Source organism: Thalassophryne amazonica, chromosome 8, assembly GCF_902500255.1.
Source record: "Thalassophryne amazonica chromosome 8, fThaAma1.1, whole genome shotgun sequence".
Taxonomy (NCBI): Eukaryota; Metazoa; Chordata; class Actinopteri; order Batrachoidiformes; family Batrachoididae; genus Thalassophryne; species Thalassophryne amazonica.
The window spans coordinates 23,711,769-23,735,341 of record NC_047110.1 but is presented as its reverse complement, the minus strand read 5'-3'; the positions used below and the strand labels follow the sequence as shown (position 1 = coordinate 23,735,341).

General features: G+C 41.0%; 1 protein-coding gene across 12 annotated transcripts in view; it reads left to right on the top strand.

Annotated features, from left to right (window-relative positions):
• Nucleotides 1–23,573, top strand: part of LOC117515357 (pleckstrin homology domain-containing family A member 7-like) — a 502,114-nt gene that overhangs the window by 464,626 nt on the left and 13,915 nt on the right. For all 12 annotated transcript variants that reach the window (XM_034175889.1, XM_034175880.1, XM_034175879.1 and 9 more), the window contains 6 exons: nt 10–204; nt 392–488; nt 10,542–10,633; nt 17,313–17,576; nt 20,597–20,770; nt 22,116–22,249. In XM_034175889.1, coding sequence (XP_034031780.1) covers nt 10–204; nt 392–488; nt 10,542–10,633; nt 17,313–17,576; nt 20,597–20,770; nt 22,116–22,249 — 956 coding nt within the window. The remainder of the gene's footprint in view (nt 1–9; nt 205–391; nt 489–10,541; nt 10,634–17,312; nt 17,577–20,596; nt 20,771–22,115; nt 22,250–23,573) is intronic.

Here is a 23,573-nt window from a genome sequence, read left to right as displayed (position 1 = left end):
ATTGTTCAGGCAGAGGACAGCGCACCGCCCAGGCCACCACTGCCACGCCTCTATGACTATGAGGAGACGCCCCCTGTGGTGCCACCCCTGCCAAAAGAATCCTCAGTCATCCGCCACACATCAGTGCGTGTCCTGAAACGCCAGTCAGATGAGAGGAAGAAGGATAGAGAGGGCGGGCAGTATGTTGTTAATGGCGATTGTAAGGTATGATGTAATTTAGCGGGAAAAGAAAATCATCTTCCTCCTCACGACATGAATGTTTGGACATTTTAATGGTCATACAGTCAGTGGGATGTGTGGAATTTGGATTCAGTGTTATTGAGCTAAAGAGCACCGTCACCACCTGTCTGGGTTTTGAAGCTGAAGTATGTCTAACCTTTCCTGTTTTCAGTCGGATTTGCGGTCGTACCTGAGTGAGCCGGAACTGCCACGGACAAGCCGCCATCTCACCGCGTCTGATGCCGATCATCAATGTTTTCACAGCAAAGGTATCTGACCAGCAGCATGGACAATAAACAAACGTCTTGAGCTCTGGACTGGAATGTTTGTTTGTTTTGTCATTAGCACATTGAAAAAGTCAAAATTACCAGGTACTGCATACAGGTTCATGGTGGAGTGAAATAGAGAGTTTTTCTTCAAAACAAGATGTGAAATTACAGCTACAGTTTGCCAGAAGACACATAGGAGATTCAAGCCTAAATTTGATTTGATCAAAAGTTGCACTGTGCACAGTTTCTCCAATCACTGCCGCAGAAGCCTCTAAGTCCTTTAGCGTTATCATGTGGGTCTTGATGGTTTCTCTCACTAATCTCCTTCATGCACAGTCACTCACTTTTTGATGACTACCTGTTCTAGACAGATTTACCCCACAGTTGTTTGTATTTCTTAAAGCTACAGTGTGTAGGCGGTTTGAGCGGTGCCATGTGAGGACGCGTTTTTACCGAGCTCTTCGCCAACGCTATTGATAGATATAGAAGCAGCTATTTAATGTAAGGATTTTGATTCACACTCATAATCGAAGTCATGACATTGTACCAGGCTTTGACACAACGCTAGCTGAAAATATCTAAAAACCCCCGAAAAGCGCCCGACACAAGGGTTAGCTCCAAGCCTAGCCCGGAGGCTAACGTTGTACCTAATGCTATACTTGATGCTGCACCCGACCCGGGACCCGGACCTGAGGCCATCCTTCGAGCAATTGCTGACTTGAGGATTGAGCTGCTCACCAGTTACCAGTTACGAGCAGAAATTAAAATAGCTAACGATAATGCTAACGCCAAGAGTGAAGCCCTAGATACATGGGTGGTCGCCCTCAAGTCTGCAGCTAACAGCCACTCCGACCTGATTGTTGCTCTGGAGCGGGATATGGCCATCGTGCGGAGGGAGGTTGCTACCCAGAAAGCACGAAACGAGGATTTGGAGGCACGGTCACGCCGTAATAACCTGCGCATTACTGGGATAAAGGAAAGACGGGAAGCACATGATGGACTTTTTATCACAGTGCCAGAAGGAGACGCTTGGTCTTGATAAGCACCTTTTACTGGACCGGGCACACCGTACGCTGCGTGTGAGACCAGGTGATAATGACCCGCTGAGAGCATTCGTCGTTAGATGCCATTATTATCAGGAGAAGGAGGAAATACTAAGGAAAGCCGGGCAGATGAAACAACTGACTACAGGGGACGGCGATAGGATCCGCATCCAACCAGACTACACGCTGGCAGTAGCCAAGCAGCGGGCAGAGTTCAACGAAGTGCAGAGCCTGTTAAGGAGCTGTGAGGGAATCTGCTATGGTCTGTGGTACCCAGCGGAGCTGAGGATAACGACACCGGATGGCAAGCGCACAAGCTTTAAAGACCCAAACCAAGCCAAGGATTTCATAATGAAAAACCTGAAGCGCTCAACCTGAAGGTGTGTCAACGGGGAGTGGCGTGCTTTCTGTGGTTTCTCACATCCCGTTTACAGAGGTATGTTGGATTATCGGTATCCGGACTGCCATCACGATAAGGACTTTGTTGATGTAAATAAAGGACGTCAGCAAAAGCGCAAATTTACCAAACCTTTTGTTTTGGGCTGATGCGGCCATGATAGCACAGTAGGGAGTGGTTAAAAAAAAAAAAAGTACACTTAAGTGTTACAAGGACCTTTCATCTTTTCACTGTTCATTTTTGACCACACAGAGTTGTTAACATAACTGGACGGCTTGGAAACCCCCCTGAAATTTAATGTTGTGTTATTGTATCCAATATGTTACATTTAATTCTATATCTAACTGTTAATCTGTTAAGGCCCGGATAACGCTTCTCTGGTTGGGCCGGGGATTTTGATTATGCCTGTTAAGGTTATTTACATAGAATGAGATATGAATAAAGTGCTAGATTGGAAATTTGAGTGTGCACTGTATTTGACTATAGTTAAGATCAGCTGCGACATATAATTCTGCTATTCATATAGCTTTGGTGAGACTCTGTCTCATGAGGTAAGCTTTGTTATGTTGTGGGAGAGTGTACAACTGGGGAGTTGTGTAGCCTTTCGTTTGGGGAGAGGCCAGCAGTGGGATTTTGTGAATGATGTGTTTGATTCTGTGTCTGTGTTTTGGTATTTTCTGTTGTTTTCATGTTTTCTGTTATTGTTTTTAATTGTACAATGTTTAAACAGAGATCTGTTATCTGGGAAAAGGCTTTATGATCAGGCTGTTTTTAGGCAGGCGGCTGTTAATGTCATTTCAGACACTAGTATATGGTAACCCCTGGTATTAGTGGTTCAGGGCAGGTAAACATTAAATTTACAAACTGGAACATCAGAGGGCTTAACCATCCAGTGAAGCGTAGTAAGGTGTTTTCTCATTTATCAATGCTGCAAACAGACATAGCATTCTTAACTGAAACGCACCTGCTTAATAAGGATCACTCCAGACTTAAGAGAGGGGGATTCTCTCAGATTTTTCACTCTAAATTTAATGCTAAATGCCGTGGTGCAGCCATTCTTATCCACAGGGATGTGCCATTTGTACAAACATATATGATTCAAGATAAAGACGGTCGGTTTATTATTGTTCAAGGACATTTATTGAATCTACCAGTGGTACTGGCCTGTGTTTATGCTCCAAACTGGGATAATGCTAAATTTTTCACAAATTTTTTCTCATCCCTTCCAGAATTAAACAATCACCAACTGGTCCTCGGGGGAGATTTAAACTGCGTTCTGGATCCCATTATGGATCGTTCTAGAGCTGTACAGGGAACACTTAGTAAATCAGCAGATACTATCAGTACTTTCCTCCAAACCTATGGGGTGGTTGATGCATGGAGATACAGAAACCCGGTTTCTAGACAGTATTCTTTTTTTCTCCAGCGCATAATTCATATTCCAGGATAGACTATTTTTTGCTGGACAAGAAATTCCTCCCCACGCTGAGGTCTACTGAATATGAGAGCATCATTGTCTCTGATCATAGCCCAGTGACAATGGTGCTTTGCTTTCCAGATAACGAACCTCCACAACGCACCTGGAGACTTAACCCACGTCTTTTGTCTGATGAAGATTTTGTTAATTTTCTATCCACCCAAATTGACTTCTTTCTAGAAACAAATCAGTCACCAGACACAAGCCACTCTAACCTGTGGGAAGCAATGAAAGCGTATTTGTGTGGTCAGATAATATCTTATAATGTGAGCATGAACAGAAGATGATCAGCACGCCTTAATGAGTTGATCTCTTTGATAAAGGATGTGGATCATAAAAATTCTGAATCTCCATCTGCAGATCTCTGTAAAGAGAGAATGGGTTTGCTAACAGAATTCGATACCCTTTCATCTGGAGTAGCTGAGGACCATCTTAAATTTTGCCAAGAACTCTATGAACATGGGGAACGAGCCAGCAAACTATTAAACCATCAGCTAAGACAATCCGCAGAGGCTGGATTTATAGCAGAGGTTAACACTCCAGAGGGGATAACCACTGATCAGAAAAGCATAAATAAACAATTAAAAAAATTCTATGAGGACCTATATACCACTGAAAATTGTGATAGCGCTAAGTTAGCTCAGTTTTTCGATGGTCTTAAGATTCCAACCGTAGGTCAACAGGACAGGGCAGACCTTGATAGTAACATTTCGGCAGCCGAAATTGATCGGGCTATTAGAAAGATGAAAAGCAGTAAGGCTCCGGGGCCGGATGGCTTTCCTATTGAATTTTTTAAAAAATTCTCATTTAAACTAAGCCCTCTTCTAAAAAATGTATATACCGAGGCATTGAATCGTGGGTCTCTGCCTCCTACAATGACCCAGGCCACTATTTCAGTCCTTCTTAAGAAAGGAAAGGACCCTCTGAAGTGTGAGTCATTTCGGCCTGTGAGTCTACTTTGCTGTGACTACAAAATTTTGGCCAAGGTTCTGGCTAGTAGATTGGAGTCGGTTATGCATACAGTGATACATCCAGATCAAACTGGTTTTATTACAGGGAGGCAGCTTTCTGGCAACATACGAAGACTTTTCAATATTCTGTATTCCCCGGAAACTCCACCTACAGCAGAGGTTTTGCTCTCCCTTGATGCTCACAAAGCATTTGATCGGATTGAGTATACAACCCCTGGCAAAAATTATGGAATCACCAGCCTCGGAGGATGTTCATTCAGTTGTTTAATTTTGTAGAAAAAAAGCAGATCACAGACATGACACAAAACTAAAGTCATTTCAAATGGCAACTTTCTGGCTTTAAGAAACACTATAGAAATCAGGAAGAAAATTGTGGCAGTCAGTAACGGTTACTTTTTTAGACCAAGCAGAGGGAAAAAATATATGGAATCGCTCAATTCTGAGGAAAAAATTATGAAAATCATGAAAAACAAAAGAACGCTCCAACACATCACTAGTATTTTGTTGCACCACCTCTGGCTTTTATAACAGCTTGCAGTCTCTGAGGCATGGACTTAATGAGTGACAAACAGTACTCCATCAATCTGGCTCCAACTTTCTCTGATTGCTGTTGCCAGATCAGCTTTGCAGGTTGGAGCCTTGTCATGGACCATTTTCTTCAACTTCCACCAAAGATATTCAGTTGGACTATTTGCAGGCCATGACATTGACCCTATGTGTCTTTTTGCAAGGATTGTTTTCACAGTTTTTGCTCTATGTCAAGATGCATTATCATTTTGAAAAATGATTTCATCATCCCCAAACATCCTTTCAATTGATGGGATAAGAAAAGTGTCCCACAATGACTGTGGAAATTTACATGTTCTCTTCAGGCAGTCATCTTTATAAATCTCATTGGAACGGCACCAAACAAAAGTTCCAACATCATCACCTTGCCCGATTCGAGATTCATCACTGAATATGACTTTCATCCAGTCATCCACAGTCCACGATTGCTTTTCCTTAGCCCATTGTAACCTTGTTTTTTTCTGTTTAGGTGTTAATGATGGCTTTTGTTTAGCTTTTCTGTATGTAAATCCTATTTCCTTTAGGCGGTTTCTTACAGTTCGGTCACAGACGTTGACTCCAGTTTCCTCCCATTTGTTCCTCATTTGTTTTGTTGTGCATTTTCGATTTTTGAGACATACTGCTTTAAGTTTTCTGTCTTGACGCTTTGATGTCTTCCTTGGTCTACCAGTATGTTTGCCTTTAACAACCTTCCCATGTTGTTTGTATTTGGTCCAGAGTTTAGACACAGCTGACTGTGAACAACCAACATCTTTTGCAATATTGCGTGATGATTTACCCTCCTTTAAGAGTTTGATAATCCTCTCCTTTATTTCAATTGACATCTCTCGTGTTGGAGCCATGATTCATGTCAGTCCACTTGGTGCCACAGCTCTCCAAGGTGTGATCACTCCTTTTTAGATGCAGACTAACGAGCAGATCTGATTTGATGCAGGTGTTAGTTTGGGGATGAAAATTTACAGGGTGATTCCATAATTTATTCCTCAGAATTGAGTGAATCCATATTTTTTTCCCTCTGCTTGGTCTAAAAAAAGTAACCGTTACTGACTGCCACAATTTTTTTTCTTGATTTCTTATAGTGTTTCTTAAAGCCAGAAAGTTGCCATTTGAAATGACTTTAGTTTTGCGTCATGTCTGTGATCTGTTTTTTTTTTCTACAAAATTAAACAACTGAATGAACATCCTCCGAGGCCAGTGATTCCATATTTTTTGCCAGGGGTTGTAAGTATCTTTTTGAAACTCTGGAGAGGTATGATTTTGGACCAGCCTTTTGTTCATGGATAAGGATCCTGTATGCCACACCGCAGGCCTCCGTACGTACTAATAGAATAATCTCCATTGCTTTTGCATCTTTATTGGCCAGACGTCTTATTTTGCATAATTGGAAATCAGATATGCCTCCTACACACAGGCGTTGCGTTCAGGATGTAATGGCACACTTGAAACTGGAAAAGCTGAAACACACGATCAGGGGATCAACTCAGAGATTTTATAAAGTCTGGCAGCCATTTCTAAATTATTTTACCCTACAATTTGATGCTGGAGACACTGGGACATAATGGATTCACAGGCTCTGTAACTTTGTAACATGTATTTTTTTGTTGTTATTGTAATTGTCACTTCATTGTTGTATGTATTGGGGTTGATGTTTGGGGATTTGTTAGTTGTTGTATAATTGTTTACAATTCAAAACCCAATAAAAATATTTGAATAATAATAAAGCTACAGTGTGTAGGATTTAGGGGTGTTTATGAGCAGAAATGGAATATTACACTGATAACCATCTGCTCTTTAGTATGTAATTATCTGCAACTGTGCATCAATGTGTTTTAATAAGATCAGAATGACCACTTCATGTCTACATTGGAGTGTCTCTCCTAATGGAGGCCACCATGTTGATGCAGTAGCCTATTTTGCAGCACAGCCGGAAGACTGAAGAGGAGTCAGTGGTTGATCCCATGTAAATAGAGACCTGGAATGGACATCACGTGACTAGCAGCATGCCGCACGGCGGCCATTACTAAGGGTGGAGAGAGCGCCTTGAGCCAGTTAAGGCACCTGTTAAACAGAAGCAAAATGAGGGGAAAAAAGGCAGCCAGTGCTTCACCAGCAACTGCACCAACTACAAAAACAAATTCTCGAATACTAAAATGAACTGTACAAGAACCTTAATGTAATTATGTAAAATAAATGTCTATTTTAAAGTCGTTATGTCGCAGTTTTAATATCGATATACTGAGACTATAACTCAACGCCATAAGTTCTTTTCATTAAGCTGCGTTCACATGCATACGGAAACAAAAATGTTTATATATACTCAACAAAAATATAAACGCAACACTTTTGGTTTTGCTCCCATTTTGTATGAGATGAACTCAAAGATCTAAAACTTTTTCCACATACACAATATCACCATTTCCCTCAAATATTGTTCACAAACCAGTCTAAATCTGTGATAGTGAGCACTTCTCCTTTGCTGAGATAATCCATCCCACCTCACAGGTGTGCTATACCAAGATGATGATTAGACACCATGATTAGTGCACAGGTGTGCCTTAGACCGCCCACAATAAAAGGCCACTCTGAAAGGTGCAGTTTTGTTTTATTGGGGGGGATACCAGTCAGTATCTGGTGTGACCACCATTTGCCTCATGCAGTGCAACACATCTCCTTCGCATCATCTGTGAAGAGAACACCTCTCCAATGTGCCAAACGCCAGCGAATGTGAGCATTTGCCCACTCAAGTCGGTTACGACGACAAACTGGAGTCAGGTCGAGACCCCGATGAGGACGACGAGCATGCAGATGAGCTTCCCTGAGACGGTTTCTGACAGTTTGTGCAGAAATTCTTTGGTTATGCAAACCGATTGTTTCAGCAGCTGTCTGAGTGGCTGGTCTCAGACGATCTTGGAGGTGAACATGCTGGATGTGGAGGTCCTGGGCTGGTGTGGTTACACGTGGTCTGCGGTTGTGAGGCTGGTTGGATGAACTGCCAAATTCTCTGAAACGACTTTGGAGATGGCTTATGGTAGAGACATGAACATTCAATACACAAGCAACAGCTCTGGTTGACATTCCTGCTGTCAGCATGCCAATTGCACGCTCCCTCAAATCTTGCAACATCTGTGGCATTGTGCTGTGTGATAAAACGGCACCTTTCCGAGTGGCCTTTTATTGTGGGCAGTCTAAGGCACACCTGTGCACTAATCATGGTGTCTAATCAGCATCTTGATATGGCACACCTGTGAGGTGGGATGGATTATCTCAGCAAAGGAGAAGTGCTCACTATCACAGATTTAGACTGGTTTGTGAACAATATTTGAGAGAAATGGTGATATTGTGTATGTGGAAAAAGATTTAGATCTTTGAGTTCATCTCCTACAAAATGGGAGCAAAACCAAAAGTGTTGCGTTTATATTTTTGTTGAGTGTACATACATACATACCTGCAGTGTTGTTTAATATGATATGTACATGGTGGTCACCGGCGGCATTTAAATTTTAAGTGGTTGGAGGGGATGGAGGAGGTACTTTTTGCCCTGACTGAGGGTCAAAAGTCATAAATTCTGAATGGCTTTATATCTACTTGGAATAAAATGTTAGTAAAAATCATATATATGTTGTCATTAAAAGACTAGCAATAATATTACAGTGGAAAAAGCAGCAAGGTAAATGAGCACAATGGCAAGGCATACTTCAGATTTATATTTTAATACATAAGGATTTTTTTATCCAGGCATGTATGGGTTCATTAGAGCTTTTAATCAGCTTGAATACAACTTACAAGGCCTCATTCATAAAAATCCATTGAGAATTATGATGACAGGAAAAAAACCATCACAGTAAATTAACAAATGGCATATTTTCCCCCAAATTTCCACACTTTACATAAAACATTTTTTTTCTACTCAGGCATGTATGGGTTCATTAGAAAGATCAATTAAAGGGCTTTAAAACAAGCCTACTTTTATTAAAATCTGTTAACAAATAGCGACAATAGAGCGAGAAAAGCAGCACAGTTTGTCATAATTTCCCCAAATTTCTGCATTTTACATAAAAGTTTTTTTTTTCACCCACATATGCATATGTTCATTGGAAAGCTTGTTCAAAGGGCTTTAAAACAAGCCTAAATTTATTAAAATCCGTTAAGAAATGGTGACGCTAGTACAAAAAAGCGGTCAGTTTATTATTGATGATCTGCACATTTCCACCCTTAGCAATGGTGCCTTCCTGTCCTGAGCGACACTAATAGATTGAGGCGCACACGTCCATTCCAGGTCTATATTTCCATGGTTGATCCCCTGAACACTGTCTACCCCTGGTTGCTAATGCAGGCTAACAGATTTGACAATCTTCTTTTTTGTGAAATAGCGAATCATTCATATTACTTATAAAATAAGGCGAAGGAGCATGATTTCCTGTCGCCAAAGATGAAAAAACATGAAGACAAACAAAGTTATAAATGCTGATGGCATAATGCAGTTTGCAATTTCATCACTAGATGACTAGATCACTAAATTCTACACACTGTATCTTTAAAGGACATGATTAAGGTGCCACTTGACAACACAACATCAAGGTATTGGTGATTGTAAGCTCTCATGCGATCACGATTAGTGCTTGCTGACATACTTTTTTGCTAATTAAACCTCTCGCTGTGCGAGTCGGCAGGTGCATTTCCATAAAGTGTTTTATTCGGCATTTTTCAATGGATGACGTCAGTCTGTGCAAATGCAGCAGTGGTACAACAGCGAATGGACAGGATGAAACAAATGTTGCAACATCAGCTCATGAAACTACTAACCATTCATACAAAAGTGATGACAGCATTCATTCAGTTCAGTGGAGCTGCAAGCAGATGCAAGGAAAAAGTCTAGAATACATTATTTTCAGGAGATAATGGACTTTCTACCAGCTTGCGGATGCGCACGAGCGTCGTGTACCTTTGTTCATTCAGTGCTCCAGAGAGAGGAGACGACACACTTCACCCTCAACTTTTTGAATTTTTCAAGAAAGTCTGTCAGATTTTGGTTCCAGATGTGTGCAGAGTCTGCTCTCTGTACTGGAGGATAATGCTGTTTTAATCCTGTTATAACTGCCAGAATGAATGCGCATGTGAACTCTCCATGACGCTCTCTTAACCGGCTATTTGGACATGCTGTTTTAACAGAGTGCAGCTGTACTTCTTACACTGGAAAAAGTTATCAGTTATCATTTTAAAAATGAGTCATTGTGACACAACATCACACTTACGTAAACTTTGCAATTAATCCACGGCTCCATTCTTAACATTCCATCCAACAGCACAGTGGGACATTAGCTCAGAGTGACGTAAACACTCGGAAAAACAAGTACTAAACAATACTTTGTTTTTGGCGGTCTCGGTAGCTGGTTGTTTTGATTGGTGTATGCTTACAGACTGTTCACAGAATTGCACAAATTAATACAGGTATAGATCATCATATGACCTCTAACAGCCAAAACCTGAGTTGTTATGAATTCTGTGCAACGTGTCCTTTAATGGTTGAGATGTATTCAGTGTCTTGGAAAGGTTCTTGTGTCCAGATTGTTCTGATCCATGTTTCTTTATTTTTAACAGGTTTGTTGGGCTCCTCCTCTCGACTGGACCAGTCCAACTCCATTTCTTCTTACGTCACCTTCAGGAGAGGTGCTGGGAGCTCTGCAGCTAAGGTGAGTCTGCACAGTGACTGTGCATGCACAATAGTGCACATGTGTTTGTGATGCAGAGGACAAGAAAGATGTGGGAGGGGTCTGTCAGGATGCTCGAGTCTGTCAGGAGGTTAAAGTCAAGTGTAGACAATAAACCTCATACACGAACCACCTGAATAACTGTGACCCCATTTACACACCTGGCATTAAAATTGGGTTTTGGGAATCTGTTTGCAGTAAGATAGTGCTTGACCACATTGAAGGATCAGTATACATGCAGACTGAGGGCGGACTCTCATCTGATCGCCCAGACAACTTCCATGGTGGTCAGGGACGTGTTACGACCACACTGAACAGTGTTGTAAATAGAAATGCATTTCTCATCCACATACTACAACTCTGTGGGTTTGTTAAAAGTCCCTAGTTCCTCCCACCAGGCCTGACTGTGTTCCTGCAACCAGATCATTCACAGCTGAAGCAGCTACATAAATTAGCATTCTTCTCTGTCTTTATCATCAGCACTTCACCTGTTGAATACTACTTCTTCCTCCTCTTGATAAACGGTAATGGGCCATGCCTTTTACACCTAGACATTCCTATCCTCCCACAATTAAACACAGTCACACAGTGCAACACCACAAATAGACATCACATATATCCCAAATTATAGACATAAGAGAAAGCTCCCAACAGCCAGCTACATTTATTCATATGACCACCAACCAAACAAAAATACCACAAACACAAATAATCAGAATTCAGCACCTGTCACACGCACAATGACAGAAAGACAACAGACATCATTCATAGCAGCATCACTGCTCTGAAACAGGCAGTGATCAGGTCAAGTCAGAGCACGCGCTGATGTGCTTCACTATATTGACGATACCACGGAACTGAATCCAAGATAGCAACCACCGCTGCAGACCACCAGTCCAGCCCCACTTCTCTAAAATAACTATGTGCTGCAGCCAGGTGAAGTATGGGTGTCCCCTTGGCCTTCTAGAGGCACAGGGGTTCTCAACACTCAGGCACCAGTGTGCTGAATCATGTGCAGAGAAATGCACCACATGGCCAAAATGTCATAGCTCACAGTGCAAGTGATACTCCTCATCTTCATCTCTGTAAGTAACTGCTCCCTTGATACAAAGTCATTCCAGCAGTATGCAAGGATAGGATACTCTGAAAAGTCTTGGTACCAAAGGCATCTGGTCATTGCCTTAGGTCGCTGGTTAACATCCAGTCTCACAACCAAGCAATAAGACAGGAAGCACCAGGACCCTAAAGACTTGCCTTCATTTGCCTGCAAAAATATCAGCATTGCCATACATCTCTGTCCAGCGGCCTCATGACTCCATAAGGTCTTCCCAGGTGCTTCTCAATTTCAAAGGCTGGGGACCCAGAGATATGAACATCCCTGCTGAGATAAGTGAATGTTTCTACAAGTTCAACTCTTTCAGCACATGCAGATACATTTCTGATGGCAGAAATCAGGACGTCATTGTAAGTCTGTATCTTTGTATTAATCCAGGATAACCGTAAATGAACAATAGCAGGTAAAATAAAAATCAAATAAGCTTACAAAACTACTCATTGCTTGGAGACACGGACTATCCTCGGTCCTTTCTTTAGCAGTTCACTGACACGGTTGTACAGTACACAGTAAAAAACACAGTCCCAGTAAAACCATGGCCAAATCTGTATCTTCTCCTCCTTCAAACATTGTTAAAACAGAGTAAAAAATTGAGAGGGAGAAGAAAAAAGAAAACTACACTTAAAATCTAAACACCAAGAAAAAGAGTTTTATTGAATTTAAACAGACTGCATATATGTGTAATGGACACAGCCTGTATGATGTCACCCATTGGTTTTCTATAAAAACCCAGAAGAGCCGAAATGAAGCCAGTGTCTGGTCTATGTTGTGTCAGTCTTTCAAAGAGGGGAAGCTCATTGTCAACGTACACCATAAAATTTGTCAATTTCTTTATCCGTAAATTCTTCCCTCCGTTCCTTTTCAAGAAAATGGTCTGTGACCCTGTGGTACCAAGTAGGCGTCTTTTCTAGGGACTTGACCAGTGTCCTCTCAATGGCCAGCAGAGCTTGGCTGCTTAGATGGCCTTGACACGTTGTGTTGCGGGTGTAAGACTTAAGCCTTTTTAAACAGCTGCAGATGTAGCTCCAATTGTTGCCGCTAACGGTAACAGTTTATACAGCTGAGGCATTGCACTGTCCAACTCCATGTCTTTTATAAAAACAAGAAATAACACAGCTTTCCCCTGTTACCCTGTAAATCCTGATCTGAATATAGGACTTGAATGTCAGACCTCAGTCTCCCTGAATCAAAATCTTGGCCATAACTTTTCAGGACACTTTGGAATGCCTCCTCTCGAAACACTTCTCTCATGTCATCAAACTTCTCTGGATTGACTAAATCTAAGAAGTACAAACTTTCCAAATTTGGAATAAGGTGAGGACTCTACTACCTGAGATTATCAAGGAGATTATCATGCCATGTACGGATTTCTGTAGCGCTCCTGGGGGGATCCTGGAATTGGGAGAGACGGTGCTTTCTCACGGGCTCATCTCGTGGGTCGGATGTGAGACCTGCTACTTTGACAGAAACAGCGTGGAAAGCCCCCTCTGACCTCTTCTCTTTGACAAAAGGAAGAAGAGACGCAGTTCTTGTCTTGCAGTAGAGAACATCCATGACCCTCTGCTGGATGATATCAAAACCACATCAGTCTCTGAGAAGATTTGTTCATATGTGTACAACATACAACACAAACTCAAAATCCTCCAGTTTCATTACAAAACCTTTGGTACAATCCAGTGTGTCATCATCCATTGTTTTATCTGCATTGATGTTATCAAGTGTGCAGGAAGTCATCATAGTTGTTTGCCACAGTGCTCACTATCCATGATGTGAAACTCCATTGCGTAGGAGTGTTTCTGCCCAACCTTGAACACCCTGCAGACTCAAGAAGAGATGTCCTCTTTGTGGATTTGGAGGAAAAATGTGGAAAACCCAGAAAGTGATGCAAAATATATTGTGCACTCATACAAGCTGTGTGCACACCAGTGTACAAACATGGCACTGGGGGCAGTTACCTTCACTTTGGCCTGCAGACCACTGAGAGCTGAAGCCATGACAGCAGCCTCATCTAATCTGTGTCACAAGATTATCCCTAAAATTGTAGCCCTGCATGTTTCATATAGTACTTAATAAACAGACTGAGCCCTCGAGAAACATAAAAAAAAAGAATAAAGTGCTCCTGAATTTGACCTACAATATCAACATAATGAACAATGACAGAAAGTTGGGCACAACAAGCATTATCAGTTGTTTTATCCACCTGCCATCCAAAAAAGGGAGCAGCCTGAATTTCATCTCTGATCTCATCAGAAACAGTGGCTGCAAGAGCAGAGATCAAGTCATTTTGGATAGAATGAGACACCAGAAAACACAGCTGATGACTGGAACTGTGCGGCCAGGACAGTCATATTTATTATTGTCATAGTCACAGTCATATATATTATTTCTTCTAGGCTGGACTTGATTTCTTCTAGGCTGGACTATTGTAATTCATTATTATCAGGTTGTCCTAAAAGTTCCCTGAAAAGCCTTCATTTAATTCAAAATGCTGCAGCTAGAGTACTGACAGGGACTAGAAGGAGAGAGCATATCTCACCCATATTGGCCTCTCTTCATTGGCTCCCTGTTAATTCCAGAATAGAATTTAAAATTCTTCTTCTTACTTATAAGGTTTTGAATAATCAGGTCCCATCTTATCTTAGGGACCTCATAGTACCATATCACCCCAATAGAGCGCTTCGCTCTCAGACTGCAGGCTTACTTGTAGTTCCTAGGGTTTGTAAGAGTAGAATGGGAGGCAGAGCCTTCAGCTTTCAGGCTCCTCTCCTGTGGAACCAGCTCCCAATTCGGATTAGGGAGACAGACACCCTCTCTACTTTTAAGATTAGGCTTAAAACTTTCCTTTTTGCTAAAGCTTATAGTTAAGGGTTGGATCAGGTGACCCTGAACCATCCCTTAGTTATGCTGCTATAGACTTAGACTGCTGGGGGGTTCCCATGATGCACTGAGTGTTTTTCTCTTTTTGCTCTGTATGCACCACTCTGCATTTAATCATTAGTGATTGATCTCTGCTCTCTTCCACAGCATGTCTTTTTCCTGATTCTCTCCCCTCAGTCCCAACCAGTCCCAGCAGAAGACTGCTCCCTGAGCCTGGTTCTGCTGGAGGTTTCTTCCTGTTAAAAGGGAGTTTTTCCTTCCCACTGTCGCCAAGTGCTTGCTCACAGGGGGTCGTTTTGACCATTGGGATTTTTCTGTAATTATTGTATGGCCTTGGGGCAACTGTTTGTTGTGATTTGGCGCTATATAAATAAAATTGATTTGATTTGATTGCATCACTAACACTAGCAAGGCAAAGGCTATGAATACTTATGTACATGTGATTTATATATATATATATATATATATATATATATATATATATAAATTTGCAAAAAAAAATTATGTTGTCATTATGGGTTGTTGTGAGTAGAATTCTGGGGGAAAAATACTTAATTTTGGAATAAAGCTGTAACATAAAATGTGGAAATAGTGAAGCACAGTGAATACTTTCCAGATGCACTGTAAATGTCAATGAATTATTAATAAATTACTCATTCATTAGATTGAGGATACACCAGTTATAGGAAATGCAGATTGGATGCATTTACAGTTCTCATCCTGTCAGCACAATCCACACTCGGTTGTTGGTGCTCCCTTGCCCCTTCTTTAACGTTTGTCCAAATATAACAGTTCATCACTCAGTAAGAATGTGGGCCCCGTTCAGGAGACATTTGAGTTGCTGTGAACCTCTGTCCTTTCTTCCATTAAAAAAAACAAACAAACACATGTTAATTCCTTCCTGTTCTGCCACAGAATTCACTTTCTCTTAAAGTACTGGATGAACAGTACGGATTTGTATCAAAGGGTTGAGGGTTTATCAAAGGGCTGTTAAATAATATGTATTTTCTACTCTTGCGGGAAGAAATGTGTGAAAATCAATTAAAGATATTTACAAAAAAAGAACTCTTAGGACAGCTTTACTTTCAAATGTGTGTTAGTCTCATTCTGTCATTAACAAGGCTTCATATAAAAGCTGTGGAGTTGAGTTCATGTGTTGCATATGGTTTGGAGTTAAGTTCAGTCAGTGATTACAAAATGTAAATGTGATTGCACAGGATGATAAAATGTGACTGCACAAAGGAGATTAGTGAAGGAAGCACCACAGCTCTGAATGAGTTACAAGCTTCACAGTGCCTGTAATTGGGGAGATAGTTTAAACTATAATTCTGTCTGCTGCTTCAGAATGTAACAGATTATTCTTAAAGCTGTACGGCCTTTCACATTTCACAAAACTAACTAAATTTAGTTTCTGCTGACATACAAGCATTATAACATAGGTTTATTTTTTAAAATTACATCTCATTTTAATCTAGAGAACATATTGACCTGGGAGGAATTCCATAGTGATTATAGTCTTTTCCTTCTAACTGCAGACTAACTACAGGAGGAAGCGCATGTGCACGTGTGACGTTTTGAGATTACTTTTGACCTGACCCACATGCTTCACGCGCGTCCCCAGGGCGTGCACATCTGTAAGATGTCTTGTAAATCACTTCACAGGTGTTATCTGGTTACAAAAATAGCATTTTTAGTTTTAGAAGTGTTTATCTCTTGCTAACTTTTCCAAAATATACAAGGAACATATTAGATTTATACAGAATTAAGATGTTAAAGGAGCATTTCCCGCCATCTTGGTATATTTGTTTGAGTGAGCAGCCAGATGGCGTCACGCTGCCTTTCTTTACTTCGACTGGCAGTCACAGTGTCCTTCCAAGCATCCTTCATGCAGATTGTGGGGAATCTGTGATCTGATGCCGCTGCCAGATGTTGGTCACGGTGTCTAATCGCTTGAAATTTTCCCCTTCATGGGTTGAAATTCTAAATTGTTTCCAGACAGACATACAAATTTTGATCATATTAGCAATATCGTTTTATGAATCCTGTATTTAAATGTTAATGAATAAAATCACAGTGGTGCCACAGAAAATTGTTTTGATGACCTAAATCTTAAAAAAAAAAAAAAAAAATACAGAGGCTGTGCAGCTTTAAAGGAAGTTGTAAAATAGTGGTTACATTTTGCCAGAAGGCTTGTGTCAGATTGTACCTGACAAATCTTTACTTTTATTGCTGTTATTGTTCATATAAATTTAATTTAACCAGATTATTTTAAATTACAGTTGTGAAGCAGGGGTGGTGGCCAAGTGGTTAATGCGCTTGGTTTCAGTTCGGAAGGTTCTGGGTTCAAATCCCACCCCTGCCACATTTCTCCATGTAACGTGGAGTTGCGTCAGGAAGGGCATCCGGCGTAAAACCTGTGCCAAATCAACATGCAGATCCACCTTGGATTTGCTGTGGTGACCCCGAGTGCAAACAAGGGAGCAGCCGAAGGGACTTACTTTATTTTAAATTACAATTGTATAGTTTTTATGATTGATCAGTTGCTGAATCTCATCTTCTCTGCAGTTTTTTTTCCATTTCTCCAGCCATTCATGTTGCAGTCTACCCTGTGTGTTAATTATCTTCTTTTCTTTTCTCTTTCTTTTTGAAACTCCTTCCCTCTGCCTCTAGGAGAGACCCAAGAGTGCCTTAGATTGTCTGTCATCTCCCGCAGAGGCCCAGCAGGTCTTCAGTAGCCAGGCTCGGGGCCGAATGAGCGCAGAGGAGCAGTTGGAACGCATGAAGCGCCACCAGAAAGCGCTAGTTCGTGAGCGCAAGAGGAACCTAAGCCAGGGCGACCGCTCCTGCACGGGAATGTCCAGTTCCACCGTCATCACCCAGTGCTCCTCCTCCTCTTCCAGGCTACCCTCTAGCACTTCTGATCCCCCGGCCTCCGTACGTTACCCCGCACCACCGCTTCGCAGCAGCAAACACGCGGACCTCCACTACTGCTGCTATGACACCCACGATCCCCCAGCCACATAATTTATTAGTGGGACTGCTAACACACTCGCACTCTCTGCCTTGTCTAAACACTGGCTGTTATTAGAACTAACAAGCTGAAAGGACGGACTGACTATAGCTAGCTAGCTAGCTTAGTTAATGCTTTAAAAACCAGTGGAAGACAGCAAGATGCCAGGGGATAGCCAAAGGAGATGGACAGGTATTTTAGGACTTCTAGGCTAGTTTTATTCTGGGACAGAGTTACTCCCTGTTTTAGTTTTTTTTAATCAAACCTTCTTTCCACTGCCCCCTGGTGGGACTCACTGACACATCGTGAATGTAATTCCACTGAGAAAAGGAGGCACTAAAAGGCATCACGCTGCCTTTAATGATTGCCCAAAAGCAGAGCATCAGAGCCCATTTATGTACATGTGCACGACGTGTTACCAATGTGTTATTTATTTACTGAGGGATATTTTCATTACATACTCGTAGAGTTCTATTTTGTAGAGATTTGCTACAGAGCGTATACAGGAGTGAGGAAAATGTTGGAACATAGGTTATCAGGTTGAACAAAGGAAGAAAGAAGCAATGTTAGTGGGGAAAATAAATCATGATCACAGCTCCCTGTTTTCTTCAGAGAACATCAAAGTGCCTTGTTTTGCAGATCCTTTCGCTGTGGACTTCTTTAACCAAACGTTTTTGTCAATCAGTATTTACAGCATCCAGTACAGAGTGGGTAGCTCAGTGGATAAGGAGCTGGCCTGCCAGTATGTAGACCTGGGTTCAAATCCCGGTCATGCTACATACGTATCTGTGTCCTTGGACAAGACACTTAATCTACATTGTCTCAGTCCATCCAGCTGTAAAATAGGTACTGGCCTTGTTTGGACAAGTTATGTGCGTTGGATTGGTGTCCCGTCCAGGGGTGTAACAGACTCATATATGCTTCACACTACAGAATCCAGAGATACCTAAGCACCGGCACCAACAGGCCTCAGGGCCTATATAGGACTTACTTCCTTTCCACAACAAGATTGCTTTAAAGTTACTTTTGTCTAATAGCACAATTCTTGCCAACAACATGCAGAACACTGCCGCTTTGAACCCACAAATAAATGCTTTGATTAAAAAAGCAAATCAAAGTTGAAGCCGGTGTAAAACATCAAACTTTGAAATTCAAAATGCCAAAGTGTCCAGATTTATGTTATGGGGACTCTCACTAAACTGCTGCTGTGGCATCTGCCTTTAATCAGATTACAATACTCTAATAATCACAAATGCTACTAATACTTTTTGCTGCTGCCGCTCACCTCTTATTCTGCTTTCTGTTTTCTTAACCAGCGTATAACATGTTTATACCATTTTATATCTGAATGAAAATCATTGTTGAAATGGACTTTTTTTTGTAATACGTCCATGTTATTGTTTATTATTCATCCGTGGTTAATTGCCACAGTTAGCGTGGCCAATGCTGGTGTGTTTTATGCATCAGAGATGAGCAGCACGGATTCGACGTCTCACAGAAAAAAATATGGTTTGAAATGATGTGCGGAAATCAGTGTTAATGGTTCCTGTACAGTTAACGGCGTGTATTTCAGAACTACATGTGGGACATCTTCTCAACACAGCACACGCCTTTTCAGTCAATACTGTAAAAAAATGAACATGTTGTCACTTTTTTCCACATAACACAAAGTTATCTATTTAATTTAGAGATAATTGCTGCACAGATGAAATAATTATTAGAAAGAAGCAGGTAAATACTTTTAATATACTTCAGTACTTATTTTTTAAAAAGGTATTTTTTAAAGAATGTTATGGGAGTGAAACAGAAAAGTGACTATGCTGCAGAGGAGCGTTTATGAGGAAATAAGCAACTGAATTATAACAGTCTGATGCGGATTCATCCCATCATGATATATGAAGTGAATGTAAAAAGAAAAAAAAAAAAAAAAACAGAAGTAGCCTCGCTGTGGATTTTATTAGGGTCAGGCTGACTCTGACATCCCAGATCAAAAGATTTGGTAGAATTATAACGTAGATGAACAGTTAGAGTAAATAATAATAAAGATGAATAATAAACATACTGATAATAAATTTTCATGTAAATTTTTTTTTTGTGGTTGTTGCTCCCACGCTTTAACACTTTAGCTGCTTTCTGTGTGTGTGTGTGTGTGTGACAGATTAATTGTTGCATTAATCTGAACTTCCTTTGTGCCATTGAGCTTTGATGATGGCTGCAGGAGTGACATTTATCATCGAGAGCTTGACCGCAAACCGCTCACAGCCTCCTCGTTCTGTGTCATTGTGAAGCGGCGCTCGTTCTTTTCTATCATGTAGAGATTTGCACTGATCAATAAAGACTTTCTTGCTTCTGAAGCTGCTCTGGGCCGTGTTCTTCTGAGTCTGCTTTGGGTGTGATGATGGTTTGGATGCTTGCATGGTGTTCCTTTCTCTCTGGGGATCTGTGAGCTGGTGACGGGACTCGGTGCGTGTCAGAGACACATCGGATGCGCTGCGGGATGCTGCACTCAGACACCGGCTGGAGTGGGACGGATGCATGCATCAAGTACCGTCCACCACACAAACACTAAAACAAGGCTTCTGCAAACACAAACTAATATTCTGACTGGCTTTGTTTTGTGGTACTGGTACTGCAGGTCCATTCCTGGCTACACAGACTAAATATCTGATGGTCTTCTTGGTGCGTGTTTGTCTCCCCCTGCCTGTGGCCAGACTAATTGCCGTGTTTGCAGACATTTGGCCTGTAAATTGATTTCTGTGTGAAGCAGCACCATCAGTGGAGGTGTTTGGTGCTGACACGTAATCAAGTGCATGTTTTGTCCTTGAAAATCAGGTTTTCTCTTTGTTGACATTAAACCACAACATGATAATAGTACTCCAACATGTTTGTAAGGACTCGCTCTATCTTTCGAACGCTGGCTCGACTGACGTCTCCCATCTTCCAGGTGTTTGATTGGCAGGAAGAGCGACTTGGAGCAGAAGGTCAGAGTGATGAAGGGCGGAGCCAAACGAAAGAGATGGCGTGGATTCCGTCAGATGAGTGGACAAAGGTGACTGTGACTCACATGAGAGAGGTGGATTTGGAGCCTTTGGACTATGACCTGGATATCAGCCGAGAGGTAACCGACAGTCTGAAGTTTGAAGGATTATCTGGTGGTGCGTTCACATGCTGTGCTGAAAAACAGACACATTCAGCTGAACTGTCATTATGTCATTTAGACAAAAAAGACATTTGAACAGCTTGTGGTAACAAGTTGATTTTAATAGTATAACTGACTGAACTGAAACAAATGGGAGTCTATGGGTTGGAATTTTATTTTGTTCACCCTCGTGTTTTAGGAAGTAGCTGCCAGTGAAATAACATGCAGATTATATTGAATGAGCTCAAACATATCACACACCGGAACATCAATAAGCTGCTGTCAATAATCAATAATTAATGTGCAGGTTGTTTTTGTTTTTGTCACTGGGTCACACTTCTGTTCTCACTCTATATGAAACACAAAACAACCAGCACTTAAATTATTAAATTGTAAGATGGGTAACATTAATGAAAGTAATTTTCCTAAGTGTCGATGAGTGAAATAATAATTTTTTTCATATTCAAGTAAATTATAATGACTTATTTGGACATTGGAATGAGATGTTTCCCCCTTTATATTTGGAGATAAGTGGGTGAGTTTATTATTTCATCTTAGCTCGTTTGTGTACAATAATTCAAAAACCACAAATTTTATAATCTTGTACCTCACAAAATTAAAAGAGCACATAATGAGGATGACAGTGATTGACTTTGATGCATCACATCAATCAAAAAAGCAATTTTACCTCTGTAATGTCCTGCAGTGCCGTTTTCATGTGACTGATGGTTAACATGTTAAGCTGGCAACAGCAGGGAAGAACCATGATGACCTCTATGTAGATGACATGGAATACAGTATAAAACAAATGGGAAAGTAACACCAGAATTTAAAAATGGACAGAAAGTGTGGCTAGGGATGACAATGAAACATTTAGTTGGTACTGCATGTTCGTGGATGAAAAATCAAAATATTGTTGAGAAAAGTTTCAAAACCATTAATGACATCCTGGTTTCGAAATGTTGTTTCTGAGTCCGTATCAAAAGGAAGACATGCTAAACACTGGTGCCTGCTGGGCAGTTCATGATAGTCAAATCAGCAACATCTGACTGCCTCAAGTCTGAAAAAGGACAAGCTAAACGCAAGCCATTTCAAAAAAATTGTTAAAGATGCAACTGTGGTTACTATAATGAAGTTACATATGAATGTTCTATCTATTACCCAAGGTCACATGACCTTTATACTTGTGTGACCTTGAAAGTTCCCCTGCTATTAAGATCATAATCGGGGTGGGTAGGAACATATTGTATCTAAAATGCAGATTGAAATCAGTTTTTCAGTGCTCCACGAGCCGGTCCTCCATGACTGTCTTTTTTCCTCACAGTTGTCCAAACCTAAGAAAGTTCCAATCCCAGAGCGTTATGTGGAGTCTGATCCTGAGGAGCCACTGAGTCCAGAGGAGCTGCAGGAGCGCTCCCGCCGGGCCGAGCGCATCAAAAATCTGTTGGCCAAATCCAGGTAATCACCACTCACGCTAGAGTACAGGTTTGTTTATTTTTGGTTTGTGGTCATTTATTGGTCCATGTTGGACTGAGCATCTGCAATTTGTCCCAACAAACGTTTGCTAAGAATTAATTTACACCTACAGGTAATTAAATCAGCACAAATAAATATGTTTACACTGACAAACAAACCACACTCAGAAAGTCCACAGCTGTAGAGGACCGGCGCGTGTCAGGAGACAGTCCTAACAGCAGTACCACCACCTCAGACAAGTACTTTCAAAAATGTATTTATTTAAATGTATTTAAGGACTCAGACAGTCGTGAGCTCATCCTCAATGCTGAAGGCAGATGTTCAGATGGTGTTTGTCACTGTGAACGAGGGATGAAGCAGCAGTTCGTACCTGAGTTCTGTCTGTCACGAGGCTGTTAACAGCATTTCTAACTAGCAAACAGCTTGTTTGTCCAACACATAGAGGCCAGATGAAGTTGGGGAAATATTTTGATCTATTTAAAAAGATGTCACACTGATGAAACCCATATACAAAGTTACGACACTGCATGCAGCACATGAGCCAAGTTGTATTTCTGAGGATTTATTTATTTTATTGTTGAATACATGATATTGTAAAAAAAAAAAATTGACATTGCAATTTTTTTTTTTTTTTTTTTTTTTGCCCATAGCGATATATCCATCCATCCATCCATTTTATATGTGTGCTTACTCCAGTTAAGGGTCACGGAAGGAGGTTGATAATCTGTGTGCATAATCGGGTTTAAGGAGCTAATCAATATAATAGTATGTAGAAGGCAAGTAAGTTTCAAAGTGGCATACTGCGTAAATAAAGTATTTTAATCTGAACGATTTGATCCTTTATGCAAATTCATCATCATCAGCCCGTGGAAAACTGTCATCAACAGAAGACACCCTTGTTTTGGAAGACACCGTTTGGAAATACTTGAATTCCTTATCATGGAAATTGCTTGTGAATAAATGCAGCATTTTTAAAGAAATCCCTCTGAGTTATAATGCAGGCTTCCAGGTGTGTTTCTCGGCCTGAGCTGAAGAAAGCTACCAACAAGTAGAAAAATAACTTATTTTAAAACCTGAAAGTCCTTTCTGCAATTAGTGTCACAGCGCTCCATTTATTCCCGGTCAACGTTCACCACAGCCATCCGTTGTCTCTTCAGCTTTCTGTTCATGACGAAAGTAAATCCTCTTTAGGATCCACCAAGACAAAAAAAAAAAGTGCGTTAAATTACAATATTAACAACAACAACATCTCATTATGAGTGGCTGAGGTTACAGCAGCAGGGCTATTAGACACGAATCCAACATT